The sequence below is a fragment of the Vespa velutina genome, chromosome 11 (genome assembly GCF_912470025.1).
Source record: "Vespa velutina chromosome 11, iVesVel2.1, whole genome shotgun sequence".
Classification (NCBI taxonomy): domain Eukaryota; kingdom Metazoa; phylum Arthropoda; class Insecta; order Hymenoptera; family Vespidae; genus Vespa; species Vespa velutina.
The window spans coordinates 4,667,554-4,686,078 of record NC_062198.1 but is presented as its reverse complement, the minus strand read 5'-3'; the positions used below and the strand labels follow the sequence as shown (position 1 = coordinate 4,686,078).

General features: G+C 38.8%; 1 protein-coding gene across 5 annotated transcripts in view; it reads right to left on the bottom strand.

Annotated features, from left to right (window-relative positions):
• Positions 1-5,148: 5,148 nt before the first annotated feature.
• Positions 5,149-18,525, bottom strand: part of LOC124953153 (protein vestigial) — a 53,965-nt gene continuing 40,588 nt past the window's right edge. For all 5 annotated transcript variants that reach the window (XM_047504113.1, XM_047504112.1, XM_047504114.1 and 2 more), the window contains 3 exons: positions 16,045-16,168; positions 15,279-15,511; positions 5,149-6,300 (listed from right to left, as the gene is read on the bottom strand). In XM_047504113.1, coding sequence (XP_047360069.1) covers positions 6,254-6,300; positions 15,279-15,511; positions 16,045-16,168 — 404 coding nt within the window. In that variant the 3' untranslated portion in view covers positions 5,149-6,253. The remainder of the gene's footprint in view (positions 6,301-15,278; positions 15,512-16,044; positions 16,169-18,525) is intronic.

Genomic DNA, 18,525 nt, shown 5'->3' with positions numbered 1-18,525 from the left:
TAACTTTAGTTCATCGTTGCTGCGTGCCAGAAGAATTTTTAAATCAATCGATAAGTAGGTGCGATGGATTCAAAGAATTCAGTGAATACTAATTGTAAGCGTTCTCTCTCTCTCTCTCTCTCTCTCTCTCTTTCTCTTCGTCACAAATTGGATTAAGTTCTGTACATATTCAAGAATCTTATACAATCGATTCAATATCCAATTATCATATCATTGGAATTAAGTGATAAAAGTTTTTTTACTTCTTAAGATACTCTTATTATAAGCTTTCGATGCTAATTATAATATTCCCACTTCATCTCATATCTACTGTCAACAATATTCTACCGATAAGAGTCAATTGATAATATCGATTGAAAGTCTCACGATATCGTGAAAAGCGAAAGATCGTTAGAGGATCGTTAGATTAGAGCGCGAATCTTCCTTGATGACGGCTCGGTTCGATGGGGAAGCTCACCTCGTTGTGTTTTTGCTCTGCATAAATGATGAGCCCGGGTATTTTAATGAAGACATTCCATGGCTGCTTGCCGGCTTCTTGGCGTACGAGAAAGAGAGAAAGAGAGAGAGAGAGAGAGATAGAGTGAGAAAGAGAGAGAGAAGGAGAGACAGAAGCTCTGCGAAGCTTAGGTCGAATAGATATGTTCTTGATCATCAGCTTTTGCCTCTTGCTATTAACGTATTGTTATCTTCAATCAATGGAATATACAAAGATGGACGTCACAAAAATATTTTCACTAACCTTCTCTTTCACTCTCTCTCTCTCTCTCTCTCTGTCTCTCTCTCTCTCTCTCTCTTTCTCTCTCTTTTTCTTACAGCTTTTTTCCCAATTAACATAGTACAAATACAAATGCATACATTCAAGTACCAATTGCATACAAATACGAATCGACAGACAGGCAAGACTTTCCAGTGCTTAGCCATCTTCGTATACTCGATGAAGTCTTGACACCTTAAAGGCTCAATCGACGCTTTATCTTGATTCCCTTTTCAAGAGTAAGCATACTCGCTCGGTTAACCATCGTAAATTCAATTCGAGTTATTCGCATAAGAACGAAATCGTGAATACTATCGTGGTTTTCGAGGTGCCCACAAGAGAAACAACATTCGTGTGCTTAGCTCGTCGAATGGTAGAAAGGATAAAACTAGCTTGGCGAATAAAATGGCGTGAACACGCTAAAGAAAAAGGTAAGAGTAAGTGAACAAAAGAGATAGATCGAGGGAATGTTTTAACATCAACCGATTTACGAATGCACAGAGCGTGTTTCGTTCGGTGACAATGCTTAAATGACTGCAACGAGCGCACGTGTTTCAAAGCGACAAGCACCGCAACAGAACGTTCCTAACTCGTATCCAAGTCACGTCTCATTTGCCGTATTCAACGATGTATCGACGGGGAACTGCAATACGCAGAGGGAGAAAAGCGAGTGAGCGAGAGAGAAAGAGAAAGAGAAAGAGAAAAAAGAGAAGTAAAGAGCTTGAGGAGATTAAAATACAGGATGGGCAAAAGAGCAGGTGCATCATGATTCGTGAAAATCAGAACCGCAATACTGATCTTACTTATTAATAATGTCTTTCCCGTTATGAATATTATTTATGATTTAATTCGTTATAAGAGGTTATATTTTCTACGCTTAGTTGAAAGAAATGTGAAATGCGATAACGTAACTTTAATGGATAATTAAATTAATTTACGTGTTTTATAATAAGTAATCGAAAAATGAAAAATTATATTGAGTATCTATACTTATCGTATTACGTTTAATGCTTACTATATTACGTCTATCTTGTACGAAATATAACTTATCAATGAGGGCTTATATTTGTTTTGTCTCGACCTTTGCGACTCGACTGTTTATATCTTCTTCTCTACAATTCTAAAGACGTTCATATCATTGTATTTATTTATATAACTAAGATAATACCACGTCTTATATATAATGTATACGTATGAATATTTTATATTGTACACTATTCAATATTTTCATATTGTAATGTCTAGTGTCATGATCAGAAAAATTTTTGGTATAATTCAAGATTAATGTAACTTTTGAAATCTATCCTAAACTCTATCGAAATGAAATTGAATTAAATAAAAATAACTTCTCCTTAACATTCCACCCATCGAAAAATCCATTCTTCGAGAACCTCTAAGAGGTCCATCCGGAAGTACCGAAAACTGTGATCGGTCGTTCAAAGGGAACGCGTCGGCTACTGGTTTTCTGGTAGCCTTTTGCAAAAAGTAGAAATGAAGAAGAGAGGGTGGAGGAAAAGGTAGCGGAGGTGAGTTTGGGAGGGAGAACAACGTCGTGTAGCTCTCTTCCAGGACATCGTACGTCAGTGGTTCGAGCCCGTGGGAACGAGAGGGTAGAGACACCTCTCAGGCTCGCGAGAGGGACGCGGCGCCGACCCCAAGTCGACCTGCAGGTAGACGAAGAAGACGAAGGAGAGAAGAAAGGGAAAAGGAACGAAGAAGGCTTCGTGCGAAGACGAAACGATACTTCTTTAGAGTAAAAGAGGTAGAAGAGAAGTAAAAGGAGGAAGAGGGATTTAGATTTGCCGGACGAAGAGAGAAAGGAGTTCGAGAGAGATTTAGGATAGTGAAGGGTGCGAGAAGGAGGAAGATTCGAGTTCTACGAGGGAGGAAGCCGCATAAGAGGAAGAGAGGCGGATAAAACGAGGACTCTTCTCTGAGGTGACACCGCCGAAATATGTCCCGTCGGCATTCCTAGACGTTTTTTCGGCCTTTGTCGAGCGCGCCGTCACTATGTCATCGAAGCCGCTTCTTGGATACGATTGGACCAACGATCATCTTCTGATTCTTCTTCGATCGTACCAATTCCTTTACGATTATACACTAATTTCCAATCAACTTTTCAATTAATTGTTCTGACTATTGTACAACTGTACAATAATATGAATGAATTTACAAAAGGATTATTCTTTATTATTAACGAACTATAAAATCCACATTCTCTAGAAGTAAACGAACAGTGACCGTGGAAGAAAGAATACAAGCATAACGTCGATGACAAATGGTAGACACGGAGGTCGGCCAAGTAAAATTAATATTCATATTCACGGTTGGCCCATTCATTTCCTCGTTGCAATATCAATAATCTGACCCTAGTAGCTCGTGCGAAGGGTAGGGGAGTTTGAGTAGGGGATTCGTGGATCCCACGTGCTCGGTATTTAATTACCAGAAATCGAGGGGTGCGCACAAGTGTACGACTCGCTTTCACCTCCCAAATAATTTTATTCGTTCGTCCTGAGTATCGACAATTTCACGATTAACGATCGCATCATATCTATTGTAAATATATTTAGAAAACTCCTCAAAGGATTCTTCGAGTATTAAAAATATTTATGTTCCTATCTGTGAAACTTTTGAGTCAAAATTTAGAGAATAATTCAATTCAATTATCATTTTCTAAACACATTTGACGTTTTGAATCTTAATGAAATATCATCGTTGTGTAATACGAGTCGATGGTCACGGTGATCGTTCTTCTTTCCCGGATGACTGCATATCACGTGGCCCTCACGTGGGCTTCCTGCTTGTACTTTTTCCGCGTCTAGCCAGCATATGCACGATTGCGTAACAAAACACACAAATCATACGCACAGCATAAGAAACTCAACAGACTGATTTATGCTCGCGGGGCAATGTTCTGTATCCATCTTGTTCTGTATCCGACACGAGCTAACCCATCGAACCACAGAACAGGATGAATCTTACTTTTTTTTTTTCTTTTCTTTCAAATATATTCTCATTTCCGGTCTGCATACTCACTGGCATCTAAATTGAAAAATAAGAATGAAGAAAATATTCTTTTAATGGAAATATTTAGTTACGATAAGTATAATTCAATACCGTTATATATTTGTAAAATAAATAAACAATTGCCTTGTACAGGAAATGGTATCGTCAAAATGATGTTTTTTTCTTTATCAAATTAATTTTAATGACTTTAATGGGGTCATAAAGATCCCTGGGTTATCAAGAAGGGAATCCAAGATACGTTTTCTAAGTAAGTATTGCTCTAGGGTAAAGCATCACTGAACAAAACTGAGTTTGGTAATTACAAGAGGTTGGAAAACGTTTTAGGTCGAGCAGTAAATCTCTTTTCCTTTTACCTCTCTTCCTCTTCTTCCTCGTACATCTCTTGTTCTTTCCTTATCCGAACATCGAAGCTAGCCCCTCCCAGACGTCTGAAGGATTTATTTTATTATTTGATAGATTTAATACTATGACTACTGTTTATTACCACGAATTATCAGAACTTATAAGGATGTTGAAAAACTATATTCCTTTTAACCAAAACTAGTATCTTGTCATGATAGTTGTCATTGTCTAAATAAGTAATGACGTGTACAATTATTGAATGAAACATGAAACCAACTTAAATCTAAAATAAATCGATTGCTTGAAGAAATACTTAGTGTGAAAAAAGTCGGTAGATCATAAGGATCCTAATGCCTGATTTTCTTTGAAGTCCAATTAACGGACATATGTTTCACACGTGATTACACGCAAGTCGATCGGTCAACCGCAGTCCCGAATCGGTTCCGCCTCTCTACTCTCTCTCTCTCTCTCTCTCTCTCTCTCTCTCTCTCTCTCTCTCTCTCTCTCTCTCTCTCTCTCTCTCTCTCTCTCTCTCTATCTTTCTCTCTTTCTCTCTCTGCCTGTCTCTTTGAGGTGACGAAGTTAATTGCTCACTTTCTCATCTCGTTAATGTTACTTCCGCAGCGCAAGCTGCTTGTGACAATTTAGGAAACAGAAAGAAATGAAAAGTCTAGCAAACGAGGCGTTCTACGGAAATCATTCGACGATCAGCGCAGATGGCCGGACCTATAAGTTCTGAAAATGTTTTTGTCTACCCTCATTCATGCTATTTTTATGTTCAGCGTTGTTTCTAAATTATTTTCTTACCTAATAATTTGTGAATAAATAAAAATAAAGAGAATGTTTGTACGTACCTGAAGTTTTAAAAACACTGCTGGAGAATCGATTGTCTATCTTAACGATAAAAATTGTATTATCAATGTGAGATATTAGGAATAGCTTAATGATTAACATAAAAAAATGTCATGTTCTGGTAAAAATGAATATAGGAACGTTTAGAGTCATGTGATGTGTTTAGGAATTTCGCTTGACGAAGACAATTATTGTGGTATTGACGAATTGTTTATTTTATCATCTGCCGACGAAGACAGTTTGTCGTTAAAAGCAATGGCCATGCTGCGCGAAGCGATCGAGGATGTAGGTATAAAAAAGAAAAAAAATGGCGACACTTCGGGTATAATAACTATCTCTCTTTTTTCTTCGTTTTTTGTTTTTTCTTTTTTTTTTTTTTGTTTTAATTCGCCAACTTGGAGATGTTTCGGAATCTTCTCGTAGCGCCCAGCTTGTTATGATACAATAGTAATAGCAATATATAATATATGGCAAGGTCATTGGTCAATAAATACTTTACTTAAATCGCTCGCATCTAAATTCGCCAAATAACACGCAGAATCGTACCAATTATTTTCCGATGACTTCTTTCTCTCTCTCTCTCTCTCTCTCTCTCTCTCTCTCTCTCTCTCTCTCTCTTTCCATTTTATCTATTATCACAATGACGATCTAAAATAAAAAACATACGTGTAGATCGTTTCTTTATTATTCGATAAAAGTAATCCTTCGTCCGCGATTATTTGGAAACTTTAGATTCGCAAAAATCAGGACAAACTCCCTCAAAAATTTGCGCTTACAAAACGCATCTAATCTATTATTTCAAAGGATCGGTTTCCATTTTCCAGCGATTTGGTCCAACGAATAAAAAGATCGGAAAAAGATTTCACGCCTGCAATTTCCAATTGACGGAATTTGTCCTCGACGATCTAATTACCTACACGCTATGTGAACTAGAGATTCCTTTCAGCATCGAACAGCAGTCACTATGAAGGTAATAGTGCGCGCAACCGTTTCTCTAATACTATTTTGAGTTTACACTAATCGTAGATCCTTAAAAGATTTAGGTAACACTATGTACACTCCAATTCTCCTTCTTTTATCTTTTTCATTCATGTTTCTCTCGACGTTCCTAACAAAGTTCCTCTCCTTTATCGTTTTTTTTTTCCTTCGTTCCGACTAACAATAAGCTCGTACGAAATTCTCGTCGAAAGAACAAACGACGAACTAAAATGGACTCCTCGCGTTCATGGAAAATCACGCGATTCATCAGTTCGGTTCGCGAAACTTCGGCGCTCGCTTCTAGAACCAGTAGAGATCTTTGGAATCCTGCACTTGCGACTCGAGACCTGAAACAAAGAAGAATGATTATTTAGTTGATATAGAAGATTAAGATCATAATTAATAAAGTAATGAAATTATTTAACGAAAGACGATATTCTTTTTTTGTTCCGAAGAATATAGTAATAATTAACCAGTATAGAAATATCTAGCAAGTACGTAGAAAGCGTCCTACATAGCATGGGTCGTCTGTTCGAATTATTTATCGGCGTGCCGCGTAATAAAAGAAGAGACAACGTTTTGACGGATGCGAGGGTGCAGAACTGGTGATGGCACCCGCTGAGCAACACGGACGGACAAACCGACGGACGGAGAGAAGGAAGAGAACCGAAGAAACAGACACAGACGGACGAGCTTCGAGCGATGTCACGAGATCGAGCAGTTAAGATCTCACGTTCCCTTACGACGGACGCCAAGCGTGCGCGCGCGACTGCATGCGTCCGAATTTATCTCCGTACGATCTGGATATCCCAAAGGGTGACCCCGCAGATATTCGTCCACTCGATGTCAACGTTTTTAAACGATCCTCTCTGACTCCAAATCGATAATGCTGCGTAATCGAACGAACGCATCTCGGCGAAGTATCATTGATGAGAAAGCCACTTCGATCGGGAAAATTGATCTTTATCTTCGATCATTGCTTTTCGTTTCTATTTAGTTGCTCGCTATATTTTGACAAAATTTTGTTAAAATCGACGAAGAAATAAATTATTCAAAATAATCCTTCGCCTGTAATTTATAATTTTTTTTACATAACGTTAAAATCTATTCTTATTCGACTATCTATCAATTCTCTATAATTCGCACGTGTCTATTAGAATTAAATTTACGATGTAATAATTCTTTAAAAATCAAAGATCATGATTTTTGACATTGTTCCTTTCATTAAATTGTCTAATGATAAATAACATCGCGTCGATATTTAAAAAACAAAGTACTGTGTTACACGGGCCAATAAATCGCAAGAGATTAGATTCATGTAAGGGTGGCACGTGTCAGCGCGTGGATCTACCTGCTTCAAAGTCAGTAACGTGTGCTCGTCGCGAGAGCAGACTCGTACAAGTGGAAGCACAAAAGATATTATCGTAGGTAAAACGTCATATAGGTATCGTTTCGCTCAACGGTGAAGCTAGAACGGCAAAGTATTATTTGATGGAAAGTCACTGAGTTGAAAAATGATCGTAGAAGGTAGCGTGAGAAGGGAAACAGGTTTTCATACTCGCCCGCTTTTGCGTGAAAACCTGATGCATGTAACACCGATCTCTCTTGTTTTTTTATTGACCGTTCTACGTAACAATGAATCTCATCGATGACATGTTATAAACGGAAAATGATTGAGTTCATAGTAGATAAAGAAAGTTATCTTTATAAAACAAGTTTTGTGTGTTCCTAAATATAACGAAGTTTCTTAATAATATAATTTGATATTTAATTCTAATGATTCAATATCTGTATAAATAAAGATTAATCAAAAATGTCTCTATGGCGATTGACTTAACACACAAAATTTAACATGAATATTGATTTACTATTATTGTTCAAGAATATTCGAAAATCATTGGATCGAATCCAAACAAAAATATTATAGTGCACAGAATTAATAGCTATAACGACGAATATGATCACAAGTGAAATGGTAAATTGGGAGATCATGGTCGATCGCTAATAGCAGATGATCTTCCCTTTCTTTTCTCCCCCTTTCACGAATATCGAAGGGTCGGCTTCTGCGGGTGACTCGACAAATACCGGCAATATTGTCGACGTTATCCGACGCACCATTTACCAGCTAGTGCCTCGTCCATTTTGCCGAGGGCTTGCGAACGATTACGCGAATATGGTCGGAGCGTTTCTCTACGTGTGTGTGTGTCTGTGTGTGTACGTGTGCGTATGAGAAGAGCATAAATCGTCCTACACGTATGACACTTATGGCAACGTTATTTGGTGACCACGCTATCGAATTAGAACTGACTCTCACGAAGATTAGACTTGGACGAATCAGTATTATCTAAAATTTCTAATATCTAATATCCCCCTATAATTCATAAGTTGACACTATTAATATCATCAGAAATACTTGGAAAATATTTTCTGCAAATGTTTGAAACTAAATGTCTACTGAAGTCTCTGAGATATTTAATTTGAAAATATTTGGAAGAATCTCTATAAATTTATTTTTATTTATTTCCGCAAAATGATTTTTCAAAGATACTATTGTGATCAATAATGGAATAAATAAACGTTTGAAATAAAGATATAAAGGATACCCAAGATAACATATTTGTCTTTGAAAGCTTCAACTGCCGACTACAAAGTAACGGACGAACGCACCTGTTATGAGCGTTTCAGTATTCAATATCGCGATATCAAAGAGCAACGGTGAAATGCTGTAGGAAGGAAGAGAGTTTAGAGAGCAAGAGGAAAAGAGGGGAGGAGACCTTTCGTACAAAGTCTAAGGAAACTGGGAGACAAATGTTACACTCGAAGCACCAAGAATTTCAGCAGAGTTTGCCTCAACGGTATAATTATGTGGACGTCGTTGTTTTACTTTGATCGTTATATTCGTTTCTAAATAATATAATTATTAAACAGAAATTACATCATATATATATATATATACATATAATTAAGTAATAATGAGAAAAATGATATGATAAAAAGTTAGCAATAAGATGAATTCGTGCGAAATATATTTCACAGGATTAAACTCTGAATTATATTCGATAGCGTAAACACTAGTTTGTCCGTAATATTTGAAACTCAACAAGCTATTAACATCGTTCTCAGTTGAGACCATATATAATTTGATTGGTTACACGTACTTTATAAATAAATAGTTTTTAGATGTGATAATTTAACGTCATAGGAAATTCATTTTCATTGTTTCTTATTCTTTTCAATTATCTATCCCTCCTCTTTTTAACTTCGAAAGAAGCGAATCTTCATATCGGTCGAATTTAAGAGAGGGTGTAACTTCACAAGTTTCAGGTTGAAGAACACGAATCGAGCGTCGAGATTAAATTAAAGCGAACACCCTCGCGTTCGAAAACCGAAGATTCACCCCCTGCCGGTCGAGCCAACCCTCTTTCAAGGGATGCATACGAAAAGCATTGTGATGACCCTTATCAATGGGGGTCAGAACCCTTCGGAGTTTGGAATCCAATATACTCGCGGTAAAGGAGACTCTCCCTACTTTAACATATCCACAACTCTCGACCCTTTCTAAAACTCATATGCATCAATGTACGACTATTAGGTAGGCATTATAACTTCTAGATCATCGATGCACCACGAAACAGATATTACGTTTATTCTTTAACAATTATGAACTTTTTAATTCCTCGATTATATTTTATTCTCAATATGTTGTTTCAGATAAAAGAAATATTTTTAATTATTAATCTTCATATCAATCCTTCTTTGTTAAATCGTTGGGAGAATTGGCGAAGGGATACGAATGAAAACGAAACACCATGTGTGCGTATTCGCGAATGCAATAGGAACCCGTAGGAGAACCGAAACATTCCAATGCTCTCATGGAATGTTAGATGAACCCTTTCCATAACAGGATGCTGAGTGGGATCGTCTAAATATGGCTAACTTGCTGTAACATGCTCGTAATACACATCTAATAAATAAGTTCTCTCTCAAAGAAGTACCAAGTGCCACTCTATAAAATTATATAGCTATAAGAAACAAATTATTTTATACCATGTCATTAGAAATGTCACATTTGATGACGTGATCATTGAAATCCAATTATTTAATACGTGTTGTGATCGCTAACGAGATGAATGTTGGAAAGATGAACACTGGAAATTAAATATCAGAAGTTTAAAAATTTGATTAAATGTTATTTATCATGTATAGCAGCTTTCGAAAGAGACTAGAAAAAGAGGGGAAAAAGAAGAAACAAAAGGCGTTCGCCGATCTGGCAAAGCTTTCGGTTCGCCGGCCTGTCTCGCATCGAAGGAGAGGAGAGCAGAGTTCGAGAGATCGATATAGCCAGTGAGTCGACCACTCCCTCCATTCGGTAGACTGACCAATCGAGACTCGCTGGCCATCCCCGTGCTGACTCCCGGCAGCCGAGTGCTGCGACGGTGTCTCTCTTTTACGTTCTCTCCTCTACCTCTTTTGCTGGCCACCACGGTTATATGTGAGCTGTGGATTACGTGACGTCAGTGTGCGACGCCATTTTCGAGGCGCGTGCCAGAAAGCCTTCGGAGTAACGCTGCGCCTGCCGACTGAATAGTTCCCGTAAAATCTCCCGCGCCTTCGACGACTAGTTGGGATCATCGACTCTGATCGAGTTTGATTATCGATCGGTCTGCTTTCGCAGAAAGATTCCTTTAAAGAACGGAATTTTAGAGAAATCAATAATTTATAGTCATTTCTTTGAGATGTTTACAAAAATAATATATCCATTCTATATCTGCAATCACATTTCTTCATAGCAATAAAGATATATCCTTTGAACAAATCGTATTTGAAGAAAAGAGAAAATGACGATTACTTTGAATGAAACTTTCATTTAAACAATTTGTACACGTTAAGATAAACATTTTATGGATAACTTAATATCCTTGAGTTAAAAGTATATCCAATAGAGGATTCAACTTCCTTTTAAATAAAATGTAAATTTAACTATTTTAAAAGCTGCACGTGCGACGTTCCATCCCGCAAGCGAGTAGAGATTCGAAAGAGGTAGGCAGGCAAGGAAAAAGCGTCGAAGGGTGGCTCGTTCGCCGACACCTTTTCGTTCGTCGGAGAAAAGAGAATCGGCACTTTTTCCAATCCTCCTGGAAGGACATCGAGTGGCGAGCTCGTCGCACGAAACTGTCGCAACGAAAAGCAATGCGACTTCGAGAAGAAGTTTTGCCCGCTTTTTCGCCCAGGCATTTCGTATATCGTACACGGTTAGTCCTATCTTGGAATCTCGAAGGGGCGGCGTCTCGAAGGACGAGAGAGAGAGAGAGAGAAAGAGAGAGAGAGGCGAAAAGGGAAAGGAGAAAGAAAAGGAGTAGGGGAAGGAGAAGGATAAAATTCAGCTTTGATTTAGAGACTCGTACCGACGCGGCGCCGTGACCGCTTCGTACCGCTTTCGTGCTTGGAAGCAATACCTTCCCAAAACTCGGTTCCGGTCTTTCGAACTACTTTGTCTGATATCGTGAAAATTTGTGATTTTAAACGATCTATAAGGTCGACTAAAAGATACATTATACAGCAACATGGATTCTATTATTATCTGAATCGAGCTAAACTTTCAGACAAATGATAATATTATGAAAAACATTAACGTTAACAATTTTTCCATGTGCTAAAACGAGAATAAAATTTGTTGAAAAATTTTCCACCGCCGCGTCGTCACATCGCGTCGGTACAAACACGCGAAATGATAAATTATTCATCTACGTCCGATCGAATTTGTCCTCCAATGAAGAGGACGCGAATCGACAATCGTTGGGAAGTAGGGAGAAACTCAGGATGGGTGGTGAGGGTGGAGTGGGGATAGTGCGACGACCAAGATGAGAAGAGAGTCGGCGTTCTTTCTGACTCTTCACAAACGTCAGTCGGTAATTGCGATTTATTTCTCTTAATAGCGGTTAAACACCGGCCAATTTATTCCGTTCGAGTTAATTTTACACAATTATATAATTATCACGAGAGAAGAGAAGAGAAGAGAAGAGAGGGAGAGAGGGAGAGAGGGAGAGAGAGAGAGAGAGAGAGAGAGATATTGAAACGCACACAGATCGCGTATATACGCAACCTAATCGAGAAGACACCATCGCGAGATCTCGTAATGGTCGACACTTAAATTTAAAGACGGCAACTCCCTGTTAACCCTCCGTCGGTTTCCGTCTCCTGTCATTCGTCGACCAAGACTCGTTAACGAGCAAGACTATCGCGTCGATCGAGCGCCGATTAAAATCGCCTCGCTTCTCATATAAACGATCGATTAAACTCGATTGCTTCAGAAGTTTTTTTTGTCTTCGTTTTCTCGACGAACCAACTTTGTTATCCATCTATATACATATAGCGAGACGCTAAAATATTTAAACACTTTTGGAAATTGAATAACTTGTTCTACTTTAAGCAAAGATAAAGGACACTTTGAATTTTTCTAAATCAATGCTGAGATTATTATTCATTAGATAATAAATTTGCTTTATAAAATGAAAGAAAAAAAATATATATAAAAAAACAATTAATTAAAGTGATTTTCGCGGAATATGAAAAATTCATGGATAAACGAGAACTATGGAAGCATCTTTTACATAAATTATCTTGAATCGCATAAGTCTCTAATTAATACAAACATTACTGGGAAACTCGCGACGAATCGAGATCGCGTAAGATCGCGGAATCGGTCAGCAATTTCGTTGCTCGCGCAACGATTCGTCCTACCAACAAGTCCATACTTATTTATTCATTAATTTCGAGAAGTGAAGTCGAGTTTGGGATTACTTGGAAGGAGGGAGCACAGAGAATGAGTTAGAGAGAGGTCTCTTACAGTAGCACACGCCAGCTCGAAATGTTCGAATAGTGAACGTTGTCGGCATTCCGCTAAGCAAATTCTTGAAAACTCGTTTGGTCGGTCCGGCCGCTTGAACCAACTCTCAATCTACACCGTAAAAGCAAGGCACGTGTGTAAAAGCTAACCGTCTCCTAAATTGGCCCTAAGTCTCAACTCGTTCTCTCTTTTTCTTTCTCTCAAAAGTAGAATACATACTTCAGGTAAAACAATTGAATTTCGACCAATCTATCATCGATATATTATCCATACACTCAAGATCAATGAATTTTCTCATGTTACAAAATAACCTGCTATTCAATAATTATGTATCGGTATCGTTAATAATAGATAATGTTTAAGATGAAAAATCAAAAGTATCGATTAAATCCTCTTAAGAGAGGGTTGAAGAAATGGCTGCCATGAGTTAAATCAGTGACATCTGGAGGAATGATGGTAGGGAGCCGAGGTCTTCTATCGATTTTGAAGTCTCCACCTCACTAAACCTTATCATATCAAAATCTTTTGATTTTATTTTCTTTCTACATCTATCCTTGCCTATTAACATGATCTTGCTAATCCGTATTATTTATGAAATACTTGTTGAATGTATCACAAATTCTATCGTTCACAAAAATATTTAAAAAATATTTTTTAATCGAGTAAAGAAAATTTTCAAACTGTAAAACTTGACGTTAGAGGATGTAAAAAGATCTATTCGAAAATAGGAATAAATTCAAAAGAGGAAAACTAAAAGGACAAAACGGAAGGCGTGTATTTCGAATGCCAACGTGCAGACAGATGGGAGTGGTCTCCGCAATCACGATGGGCGTGGTGTTTTCACGGCATGTTACAGCTGCACCCCGCAATGTAACCACGAATCGTGCAGTACATTTACATACAAACATGCAAGCAAATTGTGCAAGCCTTCATCCACGCTACGGCTTATTTAACGCGTTAGAGTAAGACCAAAGTTCTTCCCTCTTTGTTTCTCTTATTTCCCTCTTATTATTCTAACTTTAATTTACTATTCACTTTATTTGAATAGCAATAAATGCATACATTGAAAATCATTTTTGGTACAGCACCACTTTTATACAGCTTTTGTTCACACGCTTTGATGGATCGAAAGAAAGCAAGAATCAAGTTCTGCGAAACTGGTTACCTGGACATTTTTATGTCATTTATGAAATGAAGAGATACACTGCCGAGCGAAGCGGTTTTTCTGGATTTCACGAGCTTCGTGAAACGATTGAAATTCTTTAACTTATTTATGTGCTTTTCTCTCTCTCTCTCTCTCTCTCTCTCTCTCACTCTTTCTCTCTCTCTCGAAGCAATCATTTATAGTAAGTAACCATAAGGAGTTTCGAGTCAGTTCAGATGTGTTTTGGTATTCTTACACATTGATATAAATGATTAGTAATAGTATTCCCTAACTTCTTTAAAAAAAAAAAAGATTGAGAATATAAGAAATAAATTCATATTAAAACATATACCATTTGAAATAGAAGAAAAAGAATGATGACTTTTCATCAATCAAAGTGTCTAAAATTTAAAAGAATCATTGTTTTTTATCGAACATTTGTAAAAGAACCTATCGGTTTCTTTGTTATCTGATCAAAAAGAGATCCATATAACTGAAGAGAGGATATAGTCGTCGAGAGAAAGTTAAATCCCGTACCGCAAGACAGCATCCCGTTGAAGAAAAGCAAGGGATCGGAAGATGTAATCGCAAAGACGACCAAGAGCGCCGCATGTATCCTCTCTCGGAGAGCGTCGAAGTGGTCGTAAGAGCTCGAGTTTCCTCGTCTTATATAATCTGTAGCAGAACGGATCGCCTTTTTGCTTGGACGTGTCCCGAGCACCTCGCTTCGAGCGAAGCAAAATGTTTTACGGTCCGGTCGGGTCTTTTTGCTATCCTCCTTGCGATTTCGGCGTGGGAGAAAGACAGAAAGGGAGAGAGGGAAAGAGAAGAAAAATCGAAAAGAAGAGAGAAAGGGAGAGAGACAGAGAGAGAGAGAGAGAGAGAGAGAGAGAGAGAGCATGCACTATATCGACCGACTTGGTCCCCCATTAAGCTCTTATTAATTGCGAGCATCTGAGGGACCGCTCGGCCTTTCTTGCTCTACCTGGACGCCATTCTACTCGAAGAAAGCCGACCAACAATCTCGGCTTCCTTTTGCAACTTTGATCGACCGCTTCAACGAGGATTTTCATATAAATAAGAAGTTGGGGCTACTCTACGACCTGGAATCCCTTTCTTCTTGCAAAAAGTCGAATCATTCAGGGAGTGTAGAAAGGGGAAGCAGAAGTGATGCACATTTTTTACATAAGTAAAGCCACGATTCCTTATCATTCTAATTTCGGTCAGATTATTGTGAGGATTATAAAAAGAACTACTATTTGAATCGAACATCGATTCAATCCGATGTTATCCGATTCGTTTATTGCGGGTTGTAAAGGTTCAATAATACTCACCGGAGAGGGAGGCATAAGGGCCATGAGGGTAGGGCGGCGCCGAGGATACGTCTACGAGCGACTGAGATGGCGTTGCCGACGTCCAGTCCTTATATGAGGCCGCGGCGTGCACGTGGTGTGCCGCGTGGTGAGCCGCGTGATGCGACGTGTGATGTCCTCTCGCACTACCCAAAAGCAACCCGCTGTAACTCGCTGCAGCGGCCATGTTATGTTGATGATACTCGTGCACCGCTCTGGAACCGGGAAGAGATTTCGATTAAGGCCAAGGTAAGGAAGATGGATAGAGGAAGAGAAGAGCTGAGTAGCGAGTGGTAAAGTCGAGAGGGGGAAGGAAGGAGAAGAAGGATGAAAACACAAGAGGAAGGTTAAAAAAAAAGAGAATGAAGGAGAAGGAAAGAATTCTCGATACCGTGGCCTCTTCTCAAGCACGGTGACAGACTGGTAATTTATACGACGGTCCGCGCAGCATCAGTGCTAAAGATCTTCCCCCTGGTACCTGCTGCTCCCGACGGTTTTCTGTATTTTTCACGTCCACTTCGTCCTTTGGCTCTTTTTTTCTTTTTCTACTCATTTAACTCGCCACGGATTATATACCGAGATCCTTCCTTTTATGATTCTTTATTTCTTTATCAAGATTAACTTTTGTTGCTACGAGATTTCTTTGCACTGGGTCCTTGAACTCGTAAATGCAGTTTTGCGGTAGGTTAAGAGAGGATGCTCGAGAAACGTGTCAAAATTATTATTTTTAATGAGTTGTAAAGCTCACCTATGTTGGTACGGAGCATAATGCGCGTGCCATGGATCCGTTGGATACTCGTAAACATCACTTGGATGCTGACTGTTCCAGAAGGATGGTGGGAAGTTCCTCATCGACATGGGAGAGATATTTTCTGTAATAAAAATCAACGAAAAGATTTCTATCAATATTGTCAAAAGATTTATTAACTTGATAATCGCCATTATGTCCTATATTTTCGATTTTAATAATATTTCTATTGAAAGATTATTGTCCTCATCATATCTATGTAATCTGAAGATTATAAAGAATAAAAGAAAGTGTTTATTAGAATATTTCTACGCTTTCCCACGAACGTTTACGCGATCCTTTGGAAGGTTTTAGGGTTTATAAACGAGTGGTAGTCGGACTCCCACAGAATCGAACCGTGCGACAGAAGGGTACCGCGCGGTTGTTTTACAAGCACCCACTTCGAAGCCAGAAGCTTGTCCCGTGTTTTCTCCTACGGTTCCACCATGGTTTGCTCACGAGATTCCTTTTTTTTTACTCCTTTTTTTTTCTCTTCTCTATCTTCTTTCCTCCTTCCAATCTCAGACGTAACCAATTCAAAAGTATGGTCGAAGGTTCAACCAACAAGATCGATCGCGAAAGACGATTTATTTTTTTGATTCCACACTCGTGCCATTCCAATTTAACTCACTTGGATCCATCGACATAAGTCATCATCTCTATTTACTATTTCCAATCCCATAAAGTCTCCGATAAATACTTTGGCATCGTCGATCATCATCAGTGACATGAGCGAGTCAGCGGGATACTGTGTGACTGGCGCTAGTACTTCTGAGAATCGAGGAAGATTCGTAGTCCTCGAACTTGTTAAAAAGCGTCGAATCATCGTCGTTTAACAATGTGAACGTCATGAACTTGATGACCGATCAAAAAGAAATCTTTTGAGCTGGCTAGTATATCGGTTTCGTCCTCATAACTCGACTAACACTTTCGTCGTATAAAGAAGCCATGAATCACATTGTTTCCCACGTATGGAATGTCGTCGAAGGTTAGTAAGAAAGAGAAGATTAGAGAAGAGGCATAAAATATCCTTTTCCAAGCCATGTCCAGTGCAACCGGCCACCGATTGGCTTAATCAACGATTTATTATAAAACAAAATAAGTCTCTACTGTAGTTAACACGAGTTAAATAGTTTGCTGAGAGTTCCACGAAGCGTCCAATATCGAATAAATCGAAGATAGATTGCTCTTATGTATCCCCACCATTCTCCATGAGATCCAGCACGGCCATCCCCTTTTCCTTCTCCTCCTTTAGATTCACGGCGATCGTCGGTACCAACGGAGAATGTCCTTTATTTATTAACGCAATTAAAGAAACAGAGTGTCGAGCGTCCGCGCTTGCCTTTCTTCTCTGCCGATGCCGCGAAGGGGACGGAGGGATTCCTTCTCTCTTTCTTTCTTTCTTTCTCAGGACCGATATGCGGATGGAACGGGCTGCTCTTCGGCCCCTGTCAGAGTCAGATGTGCCAATAAGCGTGGTAAAGCACGTAAAAGGATAAAAGGTTTTCGAATCGGCGTTCCTTTATCGGCACGGATTCCTCGTGTGAATCTCTTCTGTTCTGAGTTCAGATTGCATAAGCTACTACTAATTGAGATAGACCTTTCAATGTTTATACAAAATCATAATCGTCGCTAACTACAACGCATCTTAATATACATATTTATCGGTGAATAGTATTGATTATCTTGATATTATGTTAATACCAAGATTAAATGTTAATTTTTCATTTTTTTTATGTTATATCGATGTTACTTCTTTTTTTGCATATTTTTAAACTTAACTGATAAGAGCTAACTGATCCTTGTTAATATTCGCAAATTGGCTTGATCACCCTACTCAATTTGAATCTAATCAGAATGACAACTATAAAGAAGCCACGGGACCCTTTTTAACAGTTCATGTGCGAGAATTAACGAGAAGTGATCTGGTTCGAGATGAGATCTGGCGTGGGTCCATGAGATAGCTCATATAAAGACGTTCGGAGAGACGCGATTCGTCAAAACGTAACGGAGAACAGATTGATGTGCTGCTGCGACTGGACAGCTTGTTATTCCGATTCAGAGTCGGCATATATGTATATACTGAGAAGAGAAAGAGAATAAGGAATAGGAGTTGGAGGCAGAAGAGACGAACGGGACTTGACTCGGATGTATCCGCCTTGCGCCTTCTCGTCCGTCGCTTTGAAGGCACTTCGTGTCAAGTAATTGCGTTTCTGTAACGCTTCACGATGGGATACGGGGCGTTAATTTGACGCCACCAACTGGAACGACGCGCTCAATTTCTCGGACTCAGTGATATTGCCCTTTTGAATACGCTCAGTTCACTCGACCTTTTCCCTTCAAGCACGTAATTCGCCTTGCGTCTATCATTGTTCTATACTATCTCCTACAATCTAAGTTTCATCAGTCGTACTAGTCTTTAAGCGCACACACACACATACA